Source organism: Sceloporus occidentalis, unplaced genomic scaffold, assembly GCF_023333645.1.
Source record: "Sceloporus occidentalis isolate IW3139 unplaced genomic scaffold, rSceOcc1.0.p SCAF_180, whole genome shotgun sequence".
Lineage (NCBI taxonomy): Eukaryota > Metazoa > Chordata > Lepidosauria > Squamata > Phrynosomatidae > Sceloporus > Sceloporus occidentalis.
In genome coordinates this window covers 1,719,310-1,734,180 of record NW_028317160.1, presented here as the reverse complement: position 1 = coordinate 1,734,180, position 14,871 = coordinate 1,719,310, and the positions used below count along the sequence as shown (strand labels likewise).

General features: G+C 38.7%; 1 protein-coding gene across 1 annotated transcript in view; it reads right to left on the bottom strand.

The window, feature by feature from the left end:
- Nucleotides 1-14,871, bottom strand: part of LOC149278801 (potassium/sodium hyperpolarization-activated cyclic nucleotide-gated channel 1-like) — a gene marked incomplete at its 3' end in the record, with an annotated part of 138,285 nt that overhangs the window by 49,035 nt on the left and 74,379 nt on the right. The window contains exon 3 of the mRNA XM_089501728.1: nt 2,827-2,988. Within this exon, the coding sequence (XP_089357854.1) occupies nt 2,827-2,988 (162 nt within the window). The remainder of the gene's footprint in view (nt 1-2,826; nt 2,989-14,871) is intronic.

Here is a 14,871-nt window from a genome sequence, read left to right as displayed (position 1 = left end):
TCTGTACCTCTTTTTCTCCGTTAATCTGTCTGCATTATTATGGTCTCTCTGTGCACCCCCGAAGGTCATGTCCACAGAGCAGCGGACGAAGAAAAAAGTCAGAAGAACAAGAAAAGAAATGGAGCTGAAAGGCAAGGAGAAATTAATGAAACATTCATAGAGAGCATGAGAGAGTGGGTAAGAGTGTGAGGGAACGTGATGAGAGTGTGAGAGAGTGGGTGAGAATGAAAGAACCAATAAAACTAAAATGAAAATTCAGAGCTTTTTGCTTAATTTTCGTTTGTTTTGTTTGGTGTCCCTTCTCGTTTTCATTGATTCGTATGAATGGACATAATTGCCAAATTTCATTAAAATTGGAATTCAGATGAATTCGAATGCACAAGTCTATTCCCCATAATCTCGATGTTAGACTGTTTCTAACTTCAGTACTATTGAATCTATGTATCTGTACATTTTTTACCTTTACTTAAACTATTCTAATGTATAAGAATAACTTGCTTGGTACAATAAGGCTCAGTAGCTGCATTCATAATGTGGAAGGAGATACAGGAGACCCATGACCTTAACCCGGATCTCAATGTCATATGTTCCCTGGATATGAATATGACAAATAGTCCACAAATGGAGCAAGACATTGATGAACAGATCTTCTGGTACATACTCAACATTCACCCTCCTTTTAATAGTCCATTTAAACAACAGTGTTTACAGTGGCACTAAGCTGTTATTAGGTCTCATTAGACCTGCCAACAAACAGAATACAGAAACAGTAATTTAAGCTTAAATTGGGTCAATTAAAGTAACTGTAGTGTAATAGGCTTGTAAGGAAAACACAATAGTTTATCTTTATTGGCATACAACAATTTCTAAATATTAAAGATTTCTGTAATAAAGCATTTTCTTACCATGGCATTTAATGTAACATGTTTAGTAATCCCATTGCAACCCCATTACAAAAAAAGTAGGAATAATAGGAATAAGCAGTGTGGTCCTTGAATCTAGCAGAAAACCCAATATTAGCACCTAACCCCAATGACTATTCAATAAAGAACAACTCTTACAAACATTCGGTTTTGTTCCTTTTCCCTGTAACCGCTTTGCGTTTTACCTTTAATTAATTCTGAGTTTCGTTTGGTGTAAAGCACTGGCAATCAGGGACACCATCAGGGGGTATGCCTGTTACTATGTATGTTTGTTAGTACATGTGTGTAAGTATGATGCTGTGTGTGTTGGTATGTTACTGTGTGTGTGCATGTTAGTATGTTACTGTGTGTGTGTGAAAATATATGTTACTATTTATGTGTAGGTACATTACTGTATGTGTGTAAGCATGTTACTGTGTGTAAGTACATATGTTAGTGTGTGTGTAAGTATGTTAGTGTATGTATATAATAGAATTGCGCGAATGGATCAAAAACGATTCAGACTAATTTTGCTTTGCGTTAAAGATCAACCCTTACAAACATATGCTTTCTTCGATTTTGTTCCATTTTCCCTGTAACCCCTTTGGATGTTACCTTCAGTTAATTCTGAGTTTCCTTTGATGTAAAGCACTTGCTATCAGGGCCACCATCAGGGGGTATACCCGGGTACTGTGTATGTATGTTAGTATATGTGTGTGTAAGTATGTTACAGTGGGTGTACAAGTATGATACTGTGTGGGTTGGTATTTTACTGTGTGTGTGAAAACATATGTTACTATATGTGTGTGGGTATATCACTGTATGTGTGCGTAAGTATGTTAGTATGTTACCGTGTATTAGTGTGTGTAAGTATGTTAGTGTATGTATATAATATAATTGTGCAAACATTTTTCATTTAGTTTTTGGTCCATTCATTTTTGTACAACAAATTTAGTTTCCTACCCTTTTGGTTCGGACGAAATTCAGAGGGCCTTTTGCATTTGGAAACCAAATTTGTTGTCACTCATCCTCATTCACTCTCTCACGCTCTGTCATGCTCTCTCACACTCTCTATTATATAGTGTGTTGTTGGATAATGTGTGCATGTTGTATGTTACTGTATGACATTAGCCTGAGTGTGTATATCATCATGTTGTGTTAGAATGCGTGTATTGGTGCATGGTGTCAGCATCCCTGTGCATCAGTGTATGGTGTTAGTGTATGGTCTGTGCATGAGTCTGTGTGTATTTGATATTAGTATGTTGTGAGTGTCAGTGTTTGGTGTTATCAAGAATGTGTGAGCGTATGGTGTTGGGATGTTAGAGTAAGCCTAAATTTAGTGGCAACTGGGAGAGGGATAGAAGGAGCAGAAAAAGGATGTGTGCATGTGTATGTAAGTGTACAGTGTTAGAGTGAGTTTGCATGTTAGTATGTATGCATATTTGTTGAGGGGGCCCTGAAAAAATACTGCACCCAGACGCCACTTATTCTAGGCTCACCCCTGCTCTCATAAAGTGTGCTTATGGCAAGATCGTAAGGCAGAGTGATTGGTGGGACAATCTGATGAGAGGGGCATGGGGGCCCAGGCATCCCCACTGCTCACAAAAGCTATACATTAACATGTACATTGGCATAAAGGAATGCTATACAAAACATCTGGCTCTGCCCGTTTGGAATGAAATAATATAGACGTGTTTAAGTACACATAACACATGCTAATAATTATGCCAAGAGCCCGAAGAGAGCCCAAACCTTTATTATCTTTGTGGAAGAGCTTCTATGCATATTTTGCATTATTTAAAGTAATTATGCAATTGTTTTTCTAATTTCATATACAGCCATTTTCACTATTCATTCATCTTTCCCTATTCACATTAAACAAGTGCATCCTTACCATGACCAAAAACATTTTATAGATACTTACAACCATGTTGTTTAAGGATACCCAACAATCTTGGGGGAATTCCTGAAGGAGAGGGACCAGAAACTGAAGACAACCATCCCAGTGGCAGAGAAGCAGCATCATCCCAATGAGATTAAATATTCTGACAACAGCACTGGCCAGGTCATAGGTCATGTGAAAAATCTGTTAATGACAAAGCACAAGAAGAGCTCATTTACATTTAGAATGCCCCTTTTTAGTCGCAAAATAAATATTTTAACTGTAATAAACAGTTTTATGATAGAGTCCAGGAACCTTTTTTAATGTATTATTCACGTGTAAACATTGGAACCACATTCCTTCACCACTATTATTATTATTTATTGATTTTTATAGTGCCATCATATCCCTCAGAGCTGTTAAGTGGGTAAACGGGACATAACAGATCAGTGCATCACATAACGATTCAGACTTACAGTCTAAGCATTAACTTCTGTCACACCATAGCTTGCCAAATAATTAGGAGTTAAGCTTTAACGAGCCATCATCTCACAATAATACATAATAAAACAACGCAAGATTTATTTAGTGATGAAATATTTGGATAGTATTTGGAGATGGTCGAAGGAAAGTAGATAAGTGATTTTTTTTTGTATGGCATCACAAGCTATAGCAGATTAGATAAATAATGATTTTGTGTTGTATGAAACAATTATGTAGTAATTTGCTCCATACTATTAATTGTACTATACCACCCATCTTGACATAAGTTGTGCTTTGTATTGGAATATCTTACATTTTAATATGAATTATAAGGACAGAATTGTAAGGACAGTTCACAGAATTATAGAATTAGGGTGAATCCATATAAAGACTCAGTTTGCTGGTAGGGAGTTATTTTCTGTGACATATCACTTTGTTTATAATAAAAAGTTGATCTTGAGAGATCCTTAAGCATTGCATCTAAGGCTGCTTGTGTTGCCAGTGTTTATGAGAGGGTAAATAATTAAAAAAAAAATGTATGTCACATATGAGTTAAGTTCACAAGTACAATAGATTAATTAAGCAGACCAAGTAAGCAGGTTAACATGATTAATTAACCAGAAAAATGTTACAGGTTAACTGGATTAACTATCCAGAATGAGTGAGATCCCGTATTAAGTTGGAGAAGCCAGAAGCAGTCAGTCTTGTAGCCAGGGAAGCCAATCTACTAAGGCATGAAAAAAATCTCAGGGGAGTCAGAGCTGTTCATTTAATGCGGTTGGATGATAGACTTCATTGGTCAACTCCAAGGAAGGCAGCAGTAAGTGTTCCTTCACCAATGACAGTGACAGTTTATGTCCACTTTTTGTGGTTCGACTGTCTGAAGTCTCAATCTACTGATCACTGAACAGATAGCAGAGAATTATCAATTTCATAGAGAATCACATTCATCACTCAGATATCCAATAGGATTTCGGACTATATATTGCCTGAGGTGCAGCAGAAGTGGTAGAAATGTATAGTGTTTAATCATGTGTAGGAAAGGGATGAAGCTATCATTGACACAAAAGATATCAATGTGTGTGAATGGTGTTAGGATGAGTTTGTGTATAAGTATTTGGTGTCAGCATGTGTGTGTGTGTGTGAAGGTGCTAGTGTATGTTAGCGTTAATGTGTGTATGGTGCTAGAGTTTGCCTAGGGTTGAGCCTAGGGTCAGTGGTACAAGGGAGAGTAGATAGGTAGATGGTGTGTGTATATCTGTAAGTGTATGATGTTAGAGTGAGTTTTAGAGCGAGTTTGTGTGTTAGTATGTACATGCTTTCTAGTTATACGGGTGGGGGCTATAAAAATATTTTACCAAAGTCACCAAAAATACCACATGAATGAACGTCAGCCTCTGGGGTTTTTTCATACTAAACTACATTACTGTATATAGTATCGTAGTTACAGCCCAAAGAAAAATATTATTAATATGAATTTAAAATCACATTAAAATGGACAATGTCAATAAGCATGAACAAACATCTCTTCTACATGTATTTACAGTACGTGAAAGTTGTGACTATAAATGGACTACAAGTGAATAAATAAAACATGATGATTCATTTGTATGTTAACGATCGGTCTTAAATTTAAATCCTTTGATCTAAATTTTGCACTAGCTCTGGTTTGTTTTCCAAGCTATTGATTTACGCTTCTTATAGTGTAGTTCATATTGATTGATGTTGCCTTCATAAAAACTACCCAAAAATAAGCTTTAATGGAGGGACTATATAACTAGTAACGATCAACCAGCATCCTAAAAGAAACATGAGAAAAAAAAGAGTCTGAATGCCGGGCTATGACATCATGAGTTTTTCACGACATTTAGGTCATGTAGGAATGTGCTAGCTCAAACAGTCTGGTAAGCATGAGTGGGATGAGATGATGTGGGAAGATGCCTTGGGCAACGGTCATAACTGGGTCAGAAGAGCCATGTGGCATGCTTGACGCCCACTTTCCATTGCTCCCCATCCAGTTTCCTACCGCTAAAAGCTCCCTGGCACAGGATACTCACCAAGAGAGGGACAGCTCCAGGTAACCTTGGAAGTTCCCAGACAGAGCAATAGGAGGAGAGTAAAGACTAAGTAGGTAATTTTGTTATGTGAGGAAAATATATTGAGGAGCAGAGTCATGGAAGCGTGAGAATGTGAGAATGTTTTAACCAACTTGTGAAAGAAGTGAAAATAACTTAAAACAACCTGTAGCTTTCTTCCTTTAACTCAGTTTAATGGATTCGACCTGGCTGCCCGTAAAATATTTTAACAGTTTTATTGTTCGTATGCATTTAACCAGGTCACACACTGTATATCCACACTATAAAAACAGCCATGAACTATAAAAAATATAAACATAGAAGTGGAGCAGCAGATAAGGAACGATGACAGAGAAAGATTACTCTAGCTGTGGCGTTGTGGATGGATTGGACAGGTGAAAGAGGGGAGATGTGGAGACCTGTTAGTAATGAGTTGCAATAATCCAGACGGGAAATCACAAATGGATTAATATTTTGGTTTGGTTTGTTGTGAGAAGAATTGGCAAATTTGGAAGATGTTTTTCTGTTGAAGGCAGCAGGATTTTGGTGAGGGACTGAATGTGAGGGACGAAGGAGAGACAGGATGGTGAGATAACATAAGCTCAGTAATAACAGAAGTATCTGATATATTATTACACAGTTTGAAATAAAGCAAAGTATGGGAAGAAATAATGTCAGACCCACTGAGTGATTTGATCACAATAACTTGTTTTGACTTTAGCTACCAAAATGTTTCCTGTTTAAATTAATATTGCATTAATTAAATGAAACATAAATACATTTATATCATAGTCACCTGATTACTAATTTTGCGCATTAAATCATTAACTAAATTATTTGGGTTTAAATAATTTATGAGTTGAATTCTATTTAACTGTATGCATAATGGATTTTTAAATGAAGGTTAGCAATACATTCACATATTTACACAACATTATTTGACATCACTGTGTATGCACACCCTCAACCTGACCAGTCAGGCTCTCTCCACTTAATCTTATGTGGCCTTTAAGTATCTGCGCCAACTGCACCATGGTTTGCCCCAATGAAGGCACTGCTGAGATAAAGCACCTGTCTCGTGCACACATTTTCATTTATTGATTCTTTATTACCGTATTTGCCTGATTATAAGACGACCCCCCAAAATCTGAATATTAATTTAGAAAAAAAAAAGAAAAAGCCTGAATATAAGACGACCATGTCAGTGAGGAGAGTTTCCCGCCCCGGTGCAACAAATTCTCTCTTACAGTCGGGGAAGGTCTGTGCGATGGACACAGACAGCCCCCGCTGCTAACCGCACCTCCTCTCGGCTGCAGCGGAAGTTGTCTATGCGAATCGCGTAGACATCTACACGCTGCCCCGACTACACACCGTGGAATCAGAAGCACCGGTAAGTTTGGGGGGGGGGGCATAAGACAGGAGGATCCAGGTCCCCTGCAGCGCTGCGGGGGATCTGGATCTTAGTCTCATAGTCAGACCTATTTGAGGTCTGATTATAAGGCGAGGGGTCTTTTTCAGAGCATTTGTAGTGAAAAGGCAGTGAAAGGATACAGTCAAGGTGTAAATGCTGTCATAAGCTGACGTTACTCCAGACACCTTGCTGGTAGTTTTGGAAGTAAGGTGTTTTAATCAGGCACCGCGCATGCATTAAAGAAGCAGAGAGTTGTGAGAGTTGTGAGAGTTGTGAGAGGTGTGACCCCATGAATTCACAACTTGAAATATTATACCAACACTTGCAGATAAAGACATAAACAGCACTGACCTAGATCCAAAACGTAATCATCTTCGTATTTTATATTGTGAAATTATTTTTAGGATCCTCATATAGAGCTGCTTATTGATAAAACACTTTCTACCTTTTTCTACCTTAAAAATATTTTTGAGAGATGGCTTTTTTCCTGAACAGTTTGTACATTGTGACCTACTTTTGCTTCAACTTTAAAAAGAGGTCTTAATAATTTCATATAAGTTTACAGGTTTTTTTTGTTTGTTTTTTAAACAGATTACATTTTTTCCTAGTATTGCATTCATTACTTGTATTTCCTTCAAAAAACCTTTTCAAGCTAACTCATAAAAATATTAGGCTTAACCCCTTCAGCACCTGCCTGTTTTTTTAATTTTTGTACCCTTTGTAACCGAGGCAGTGTTTTGTGTTTAGCTGGAATTTTCCTTCTTCATTTAGTGTACAAATTATATATTTCAGGACAAGAAAGGCTTTCTTTAGATATTTTGATCATATCATCTAATTTACTATACAAAAAAAATATGGTGAAGTTTGGAAAATATACAACTTTTTCAAACTTTTATTTGAAAAATCTTTTTAAAAAGGCAAACGAAAAAATCTGCTAAATAGATTCTAATACCGTATTTGCTCGATTATAAGACGAGGTTTTTTCCAGAGCAAATGCTCTGAAAAATACCCCTCCTCTTATAATCGAGGTCGTCTTCTAATCAGACCTCATTCTGCTGGGGCCGTGCTTACCGGGCTTTGGTCGCGAGCAGCGTCTCTGCTATTAGCAGCAGGAGAACAGGAAGCTAGCACAGTCCTCACATAACTCTACCTCCCCCCACCTTCCTCTGGGGGCGGGGCCAGAGAAGTTGCTCGCACAGCCGGGCCCCTGCAGAAGTCTGCGAGTGGGAGATCTGCAGTTCAGGTAAGGGGGTGGGGGAGGGTTTGTGTGAAGTATGTGTGATTAATGGAATGAATGAGTATTTAAATGTTTGTGAATGAGTGTGTGTGTGATAGTATGGATGTGTAAGGGGGGTGGTGGTGGTAGCATGGCATAGGGAGGCTGTAATCACACTTCTATCATCCCCAGGTTCCAGCATGTACTGGCTGCCTTGGCTTGATAGGAGTGTGATTGCTGTTAGCAGTATATATATATATATATATGTATATATATATCTCCAGAAATGCATTTTAACCCCCTATATGCCACTCAGCCCCATGATATGCCTTTGAACCCCCTATATGCCAGAGTGGCATATAGGGGTATAAGGCATATCATGGGGCAGAGGGGCATATAGGGGGGTTAAAAGGCATATCATGGGGCACAGTGGCATATAGGAGGGTATAAGACATTTCTGGAGGCAGAGTGGCAAGCCTGGGGGCAGATGTGCATAACTGGGGGGGGGAAGGTTGGCAAATGAAAGGAAATAAAAAATATATTTTTCTCAATCATAGCTTTAATTAAATATGAAAATTAGTTTACATGAATTAATATTTACTAGTAAAACTGTTTTCCTATAGGGTAGTCTTATATTCAGGCTTTTTGTTTTTTCCTAAATTAATATTTTGATTTTGGGGGGTCGTCTTATACTCGAGCAAATACGGTATTTGTCCTGAGTTTGAAATATTTTAGGTTATATGGTTATAAGTACAAGTAGTCTATTTTTATTTCAAAATATAAAATTTTCAATGGTTTTTAAAAATTAGCGATGGTGACATTGTAACGCCATCTGTCATAAACCCCTGAATCAACCCGCACATGTACATATTTTTCAAAGGTAGACAAACCATGGTATTCAACTCGGGGTATTATTTTTCATGCAGTTTTCTTCACACAAATTGGAATTCAGGTATAAAGCTAATAAGAATTTAAAGGGTTACTAAGAAACAACACCCATAATGTAACACATATGGGTTCAGCAACATCTCCTGAGTACAGTGATATCACCCATGAATACGTTTGTCAGGTTTCTTGCAGGCTAAAAAGCCATGCGCAAACAGTTTAAATTTTTACATTTGGTCATCCTGCGCCCATCGGGACATCTTTGAAGCAGGCCGATTCAATTTACCCCCCCATCAAACCATATGCTGGTGTTTTAACACGTTTCATGCACTAATTCTATAACCAGCTTCTGCCAAGGTTTGCGGTAGTAGTTTAATTACACAAAAAATTACTATCACAAACGTTAACAAAGGCTGGTAGCAGAATTAGTGAATGGAAAGTGTTAAAATACCACCATCATTGATAGCTTCCTCTTACAAACAGCAGGGTGCTGTCATATTGAAAAACAACCCTTTTTCAAAAGGGCAAATTTGATCATTTTTTTTGCGTTGCTGAATGCCTTGATGTCGAGGCACTGCAGCAACATCGCTTGAGCAAAAAAAAAACCCAAAACAATTGTTTATTGCTTTCTAAGCTCGTTTAACCCAATAACAGGCCAGGCATGTCATTGGCCTTAATTGCATGTTTTTTGGTCGTTAAGAGTTTAATCTGAAATGTTTAATGAAATTTCATTAAATATATCACATTAGTCTGTAGTTACACTACCACTGTAGTAGTATAAATGTATGGAAAGACACTAGTTTAGCTCTAGAATATATAAGTAGGTAAATGTTCCAAACGTATCACTTGCCGGTTCTGAGACATCACTGTTTTCAAGTCGTAGCCACAAAGAATGACTTGCTTAACCTTGTGAATTCTAGATCAGGCAGAGCAAGAACTACCCAGCGAACACCATAAAAAACATCTATCTAAGGATTTCGTCATATATTGCTTAGTCCACCACTACGTCAACGTACCCCAAGAGCCCTCTCTAATTTTACATGGCTATATTGCTTACCAAGGAGTTGAATCAGTGGGACCACACCGCATTTTAACCCAGTGACACTCTCAAGCAAGTTAAAGCCTTCCCTGGACACAATTAATAAGGGAACCTGTGTAGCAGGTAAGGCGCTGGGTCTAAATCAGTTCTGGGTCTAAATGGGTCTAAAATATTACATTTGCTATTAATTGTATACATGTTCCAAACTGTATCTTTACCGTTAGATTGTCAGTCGGTATCATCCGTCTAATTAACCTATTCATTTTTTTGTCCTTATTTCCAGTTTCCAATATAAATCACTAATACGAAAGGAAGTTACAGAATCACGACTGACTTCCAAATGTGTCTTGTTAATAATTGATCCACTGCTAAATATTGAACTAATAATTAAGGATGAACACTTCTGTTAAAAAATCTATATTACGTTCAGTTATAGTTAAAAACTGTGAATTAAGGGCAGCAGAAGGCAGCTATACAGTATCAAAAAATTAGTTATAGTTCCTTTAAAAATCTGGAAAACTTAATTGAAATCCAGAATGGATACGTGTGGTGGAAATGGAGAAAACCTGCCTCTGTAGAGATCGCCACGTGAGCTGTGCTAAGTGACAGCATCTGCTCAAAGTCACTCGTCTTAAGTGATTGGTGAGTTGTGTTTTCTCCCTCTCCAATGTGCTTGTCACAAACTATACTTACCCGTGCAGCGGGTAGCCGTGTACCCGCTGCTCGACCCGTCCTCCAGCAACGCGGTCTGCAGGCTTCCCGACGGGGGCTTCGCGCATGCGCGAAAGCCGGTTCTCTTAAAGGGACCGCGTCCCGGAAATTGGGCAGGTATCAGGGGGCTTCTGGGACTACTTAAACAACTGGCACCTTTCCTAAGGTGCTCAGTTGTTGTTTAGAGTTCCTGAAAGCAACTCCGCGGTTTGTTCCCTGCCTCCCTTTAAATTCCAGTTAACCCTTTCCTGCCTGATCCGATATCGACTTCAGCTACGTCTTAACCCCTGGCTTTCTGCTCGGCTGCTCTGTGTTAACCCTCAGTCTTCTGGGGGGTTCATATAACATGAACCCCCCCAGAAGACTGAGGGTTAACACAGAGCAGACTACTCCGTCTACTTACCCAGAATCTACGTTAACTCCTCGTCTGCTGCTCCTGAGTCCGCCTACTTACCCAGAGTCTACGTTAACTCCTCGTCTGCTGTTCCTGAGTCCGTCTACTTACTCAGAGTCCACGTTAACTCCTCGTCTCCTGTGAAGTCTACATCTCCCGTTCCCTGCTCAACTCACTACTAGCAGTCTGCCAACTACCTGCTATCTAGTGAGAAGTGCATGGTCCGGCCTCCCTGCACAAGGTTCCTCCTCTCCTGGGCCAGGTAGGCTTAACAGTGCTCTTGTACATTAAGTACATATTTTTTAGGCAAAACACGTGTATATAAAAATTTGACTGCAGTTAATGCAGGCATTCATTGGTTACTGGAGATAGAAATTAGACTTCTGTCTCATTTAACTCCTAAAAGGCTATTTCTGGTGAAAGCATGGAGCATACTCCAGTATGCTTCTTGCACATGCTCAGTTTTGTTATGGGAGCTGATTTTCTATTGAAATGAATGGGTGTAGAAGCAGCCAATCACATGAATGAACACAGATAAACTGATTATGCTAGCAAATATGCAATTGAGTGCTGCTTCAGTGACGTCAGTGGGAGTGCTGCTCTCTATGGGCAAGAAGTTTACATAATAATATGCCCTGGTTTCTTTAAACGTAGTCAGTGGAAGAGGAAAACGAGACAGTGTTATTTTCTATCTCCAATAACGAAACAACGCATGCTTTAAAACACATTGGAAACAATGCAAAAAGGGCGTCAACATGACATAAAAATAATTGGACTGTTTCTCACGGACAAGCTATCGGCCAGTGTGAGTGTGAAAGGGTTAACACCAACCAGATTTCTGGTTTGTTCTTTACTTTCCCCTCAGGACCCAAAGCAACCACCACTAACCCTAACCGGTCACCCCAGTGTAAAAAGCTGCTACAACCAAAATCCTTGGAAGGCTTCGGTAACCACCAACATACTATTTCCCAATTATGCCGGAAAAACTAATTTAGTAAAAGGTTTGCTACAATAATCCAATCACCCTGGTAACGTGGTATAAAGGACTATCTCCAGGCTCAATTAGAGCGCAAAGACAGAATTGATTAATTTAATATTTAATCAGGGAAAAAAGGTCACAGTGCTTTTTATACAAAAATGCATGTAAAAGGACACATAAAAATGCACGGTATGTTTGGTCTCCCTGAAACCACCACATCACAGGCATTGTAATGTATGATGGGGCCAAAAAGTTATGCCTCCATCATTTTTTGGACATTATGCCTTCCATTGATTGAGCTCTCCACCTGCCAGGGAGATATAGCCAGGATATCTGGCCATTTGCCGTTGACTGGTAACATCTTCCTTTGAAAGATAACAATCCCCAACATTGACAATCAAGTTTTATATTGGGCTCTGGCTCCAAAGGGAAAGTGGTGAACGCATTTTAGTTGATTGAGCCATGCAGTCAAATCCATTAACCCATTCTGTGCCAATTTAACTCACGACACTGTTCGTTTAAGAAAATGACAATGCAGCGTCTAGGAGTTCTGATGTATTTTAAATATCGGATTATTTTTAGAAAAGATGGTCATTGATAAAAGCCACAAAGAATGCCATTAGTGAGTATCCTGCTGACTTCCTAAAAGCATTCACTAAGCTTATCTATATTGTTTTGTATACTAAGATACTATGACAGAGACAAATGTATACCAGTATGTATGTATGTATGTATGTATGTATGTATATATATATAGATATAATATATATATATATATCTATAGTTAAAGGTCCAGCATCTCATCTTTTATGGTATTCTCACCATCTGATTTGCACTACTATTTTGTTTGACAAAGCAATATTTTACATTACCCTAGAACTAATTGAAAGCCAGAAATGTTACGCATATTAATGCTTCTGCATGAACATTTTTAATTTGGAGTGTTGAAAGAAAAGTATAGAATTAATCACAAAGCACAGAATTCTTTTGTAATAAAACACAATTTGCTAGACGTTGACTAAGCAGTAACTGCTAAAGAAGACTATTGAAAACACCATTCAAAAGAGTCCCCAAGTAATGGATAAAATTGATGGAAATAATGGAATTTTCACACTCTAGTTCTTCTTTGTTTCCAAGTACGCCAACAATCATTTATTTTTTGTTAAGAATCAGTGAAGCAAATGTGAAGGCTACCAATAGGGCAGGAACAACAACATATTTACTTTGGGCACTGCCCTAAGCCTGACCCAGTGCCCCCAGCTGAGAACTGGTATGTTACATGATATTCCAGCACTCTAATTTTATGGGGTAGGGTGATCAGAGTTCTCTCTTGTAACCAGCCTCTGAGCACTATGGAGCCTGATTGTTCAATCGGATGATTAGCCTCTGCATTTGCAGCAGAGGTGCTGCCACCTAGTCGAACACAACCTTGAATGACAAATGTATTTTGAGATGCTATATTGTTGGGACAAAGGGTCAGCCTAAGGTTAGTGGCACCTGTGTGCAGTATATCTTTGGCACCTACACCTAATAACATTAAAATGCACTCTATCACCATACACACATACTATCTCCCTCCTCTCCTTCATATCACTAAACCTAGACTCACCCCTGACACACTCTAACACCATACACTAACAACCCCCCCACCACAGCCTTTGTGTTCTGAAATTGGCTGGGGCTCCATGATAATGGAAAACCAATGATAAACTTTAGACAAAAATTATCTTTTTTTTTTAGAATGGACAGTCCCTATTGGTGGCCAAGATCTCTGTGCCTCTCTTTCTACCACCACTGTCTCTTTTTGTCTAGGAGCCCAGAATGCAAAAGAAGCAGCAGAGCTGCAGAAAAGGAGTCAGGGACACAGAAGCGGTTAGCGGTAGGGAGACATTGAACGAGAGTGTGAGAAAGTAAGTGAGAGTGAGAGTGTGAGAGCAAGGAAAGCAACAAGAATTTGGAGCTCTCAGCTTGGTTTTTGTTTGTTTCGTTGTGGTCCCTCCTCTTTTTCTGACATTCATACAAATTAACAAATTTGGCAAAGTTCGGTAAAGTTAGAATACATACAAATCTGATGTGAAAATAACATACATTATTCTACTTTACATAAATAGATATCAGTGAGATACAAAATCACAAAAAAAAGTCTTGGTAAAGTGCTGACGTCTAGCCCCCAAGTACTCTTTAGCCCTTCATTCACCCTCATAAAGTAATTCTATTTATATGCAGCAACTAAGTTACAGAGGTTTATGCAACACATAATGCATCTTATACTTCAATGGTGACTAAATGACCCATGTTCATTATTTTGCGTGTGTTCTTTTTGTGTTCTTGTGCTGTTAGCTGCCCTGCCATTAAGAGTTAAAAGAAGCAACAATTTTACTATATATTATTAACTTGATTGCATAGGTTTATATTTATTTTACTTATTTTCACATACAATACAATAATTTTGTTTGGTAGTTGTGTGGTAAAATCAGAATAGATTTCATTAAAGCAAGGTTAGGAAGTCAGTTTACAGCCGAGGAACACATGCAGATTTAAATCAGTAAAGAACTAAAGCTGGCAAATCTCTCCATGAGACAGGCATGCTTCCAGCTGCTAGAAACAGCCAGTGGGCACAACCGATCCAGCTCTGGAACAGCAGACCCGGTGAGTGTAGGGTGCTGTTGGCCACCGGACCACACCGGGGATTTGCCCCGTGTGCCAGATGGCAAGTCTGGGCTTAGGTTCAAGTAGGCTGCGTCAGGGATCAATTGATACTTGTACACTGTTATGCTTCCCCATCACAAGCAGCTACCAGGGAAATATGCAAGGGGAATTTCTAAATTGAATGCTGCTTGTTTCACAGAGAAACAGGGATCAGTGAAGCAGACAAAATTTGCTCCACTGCTCTT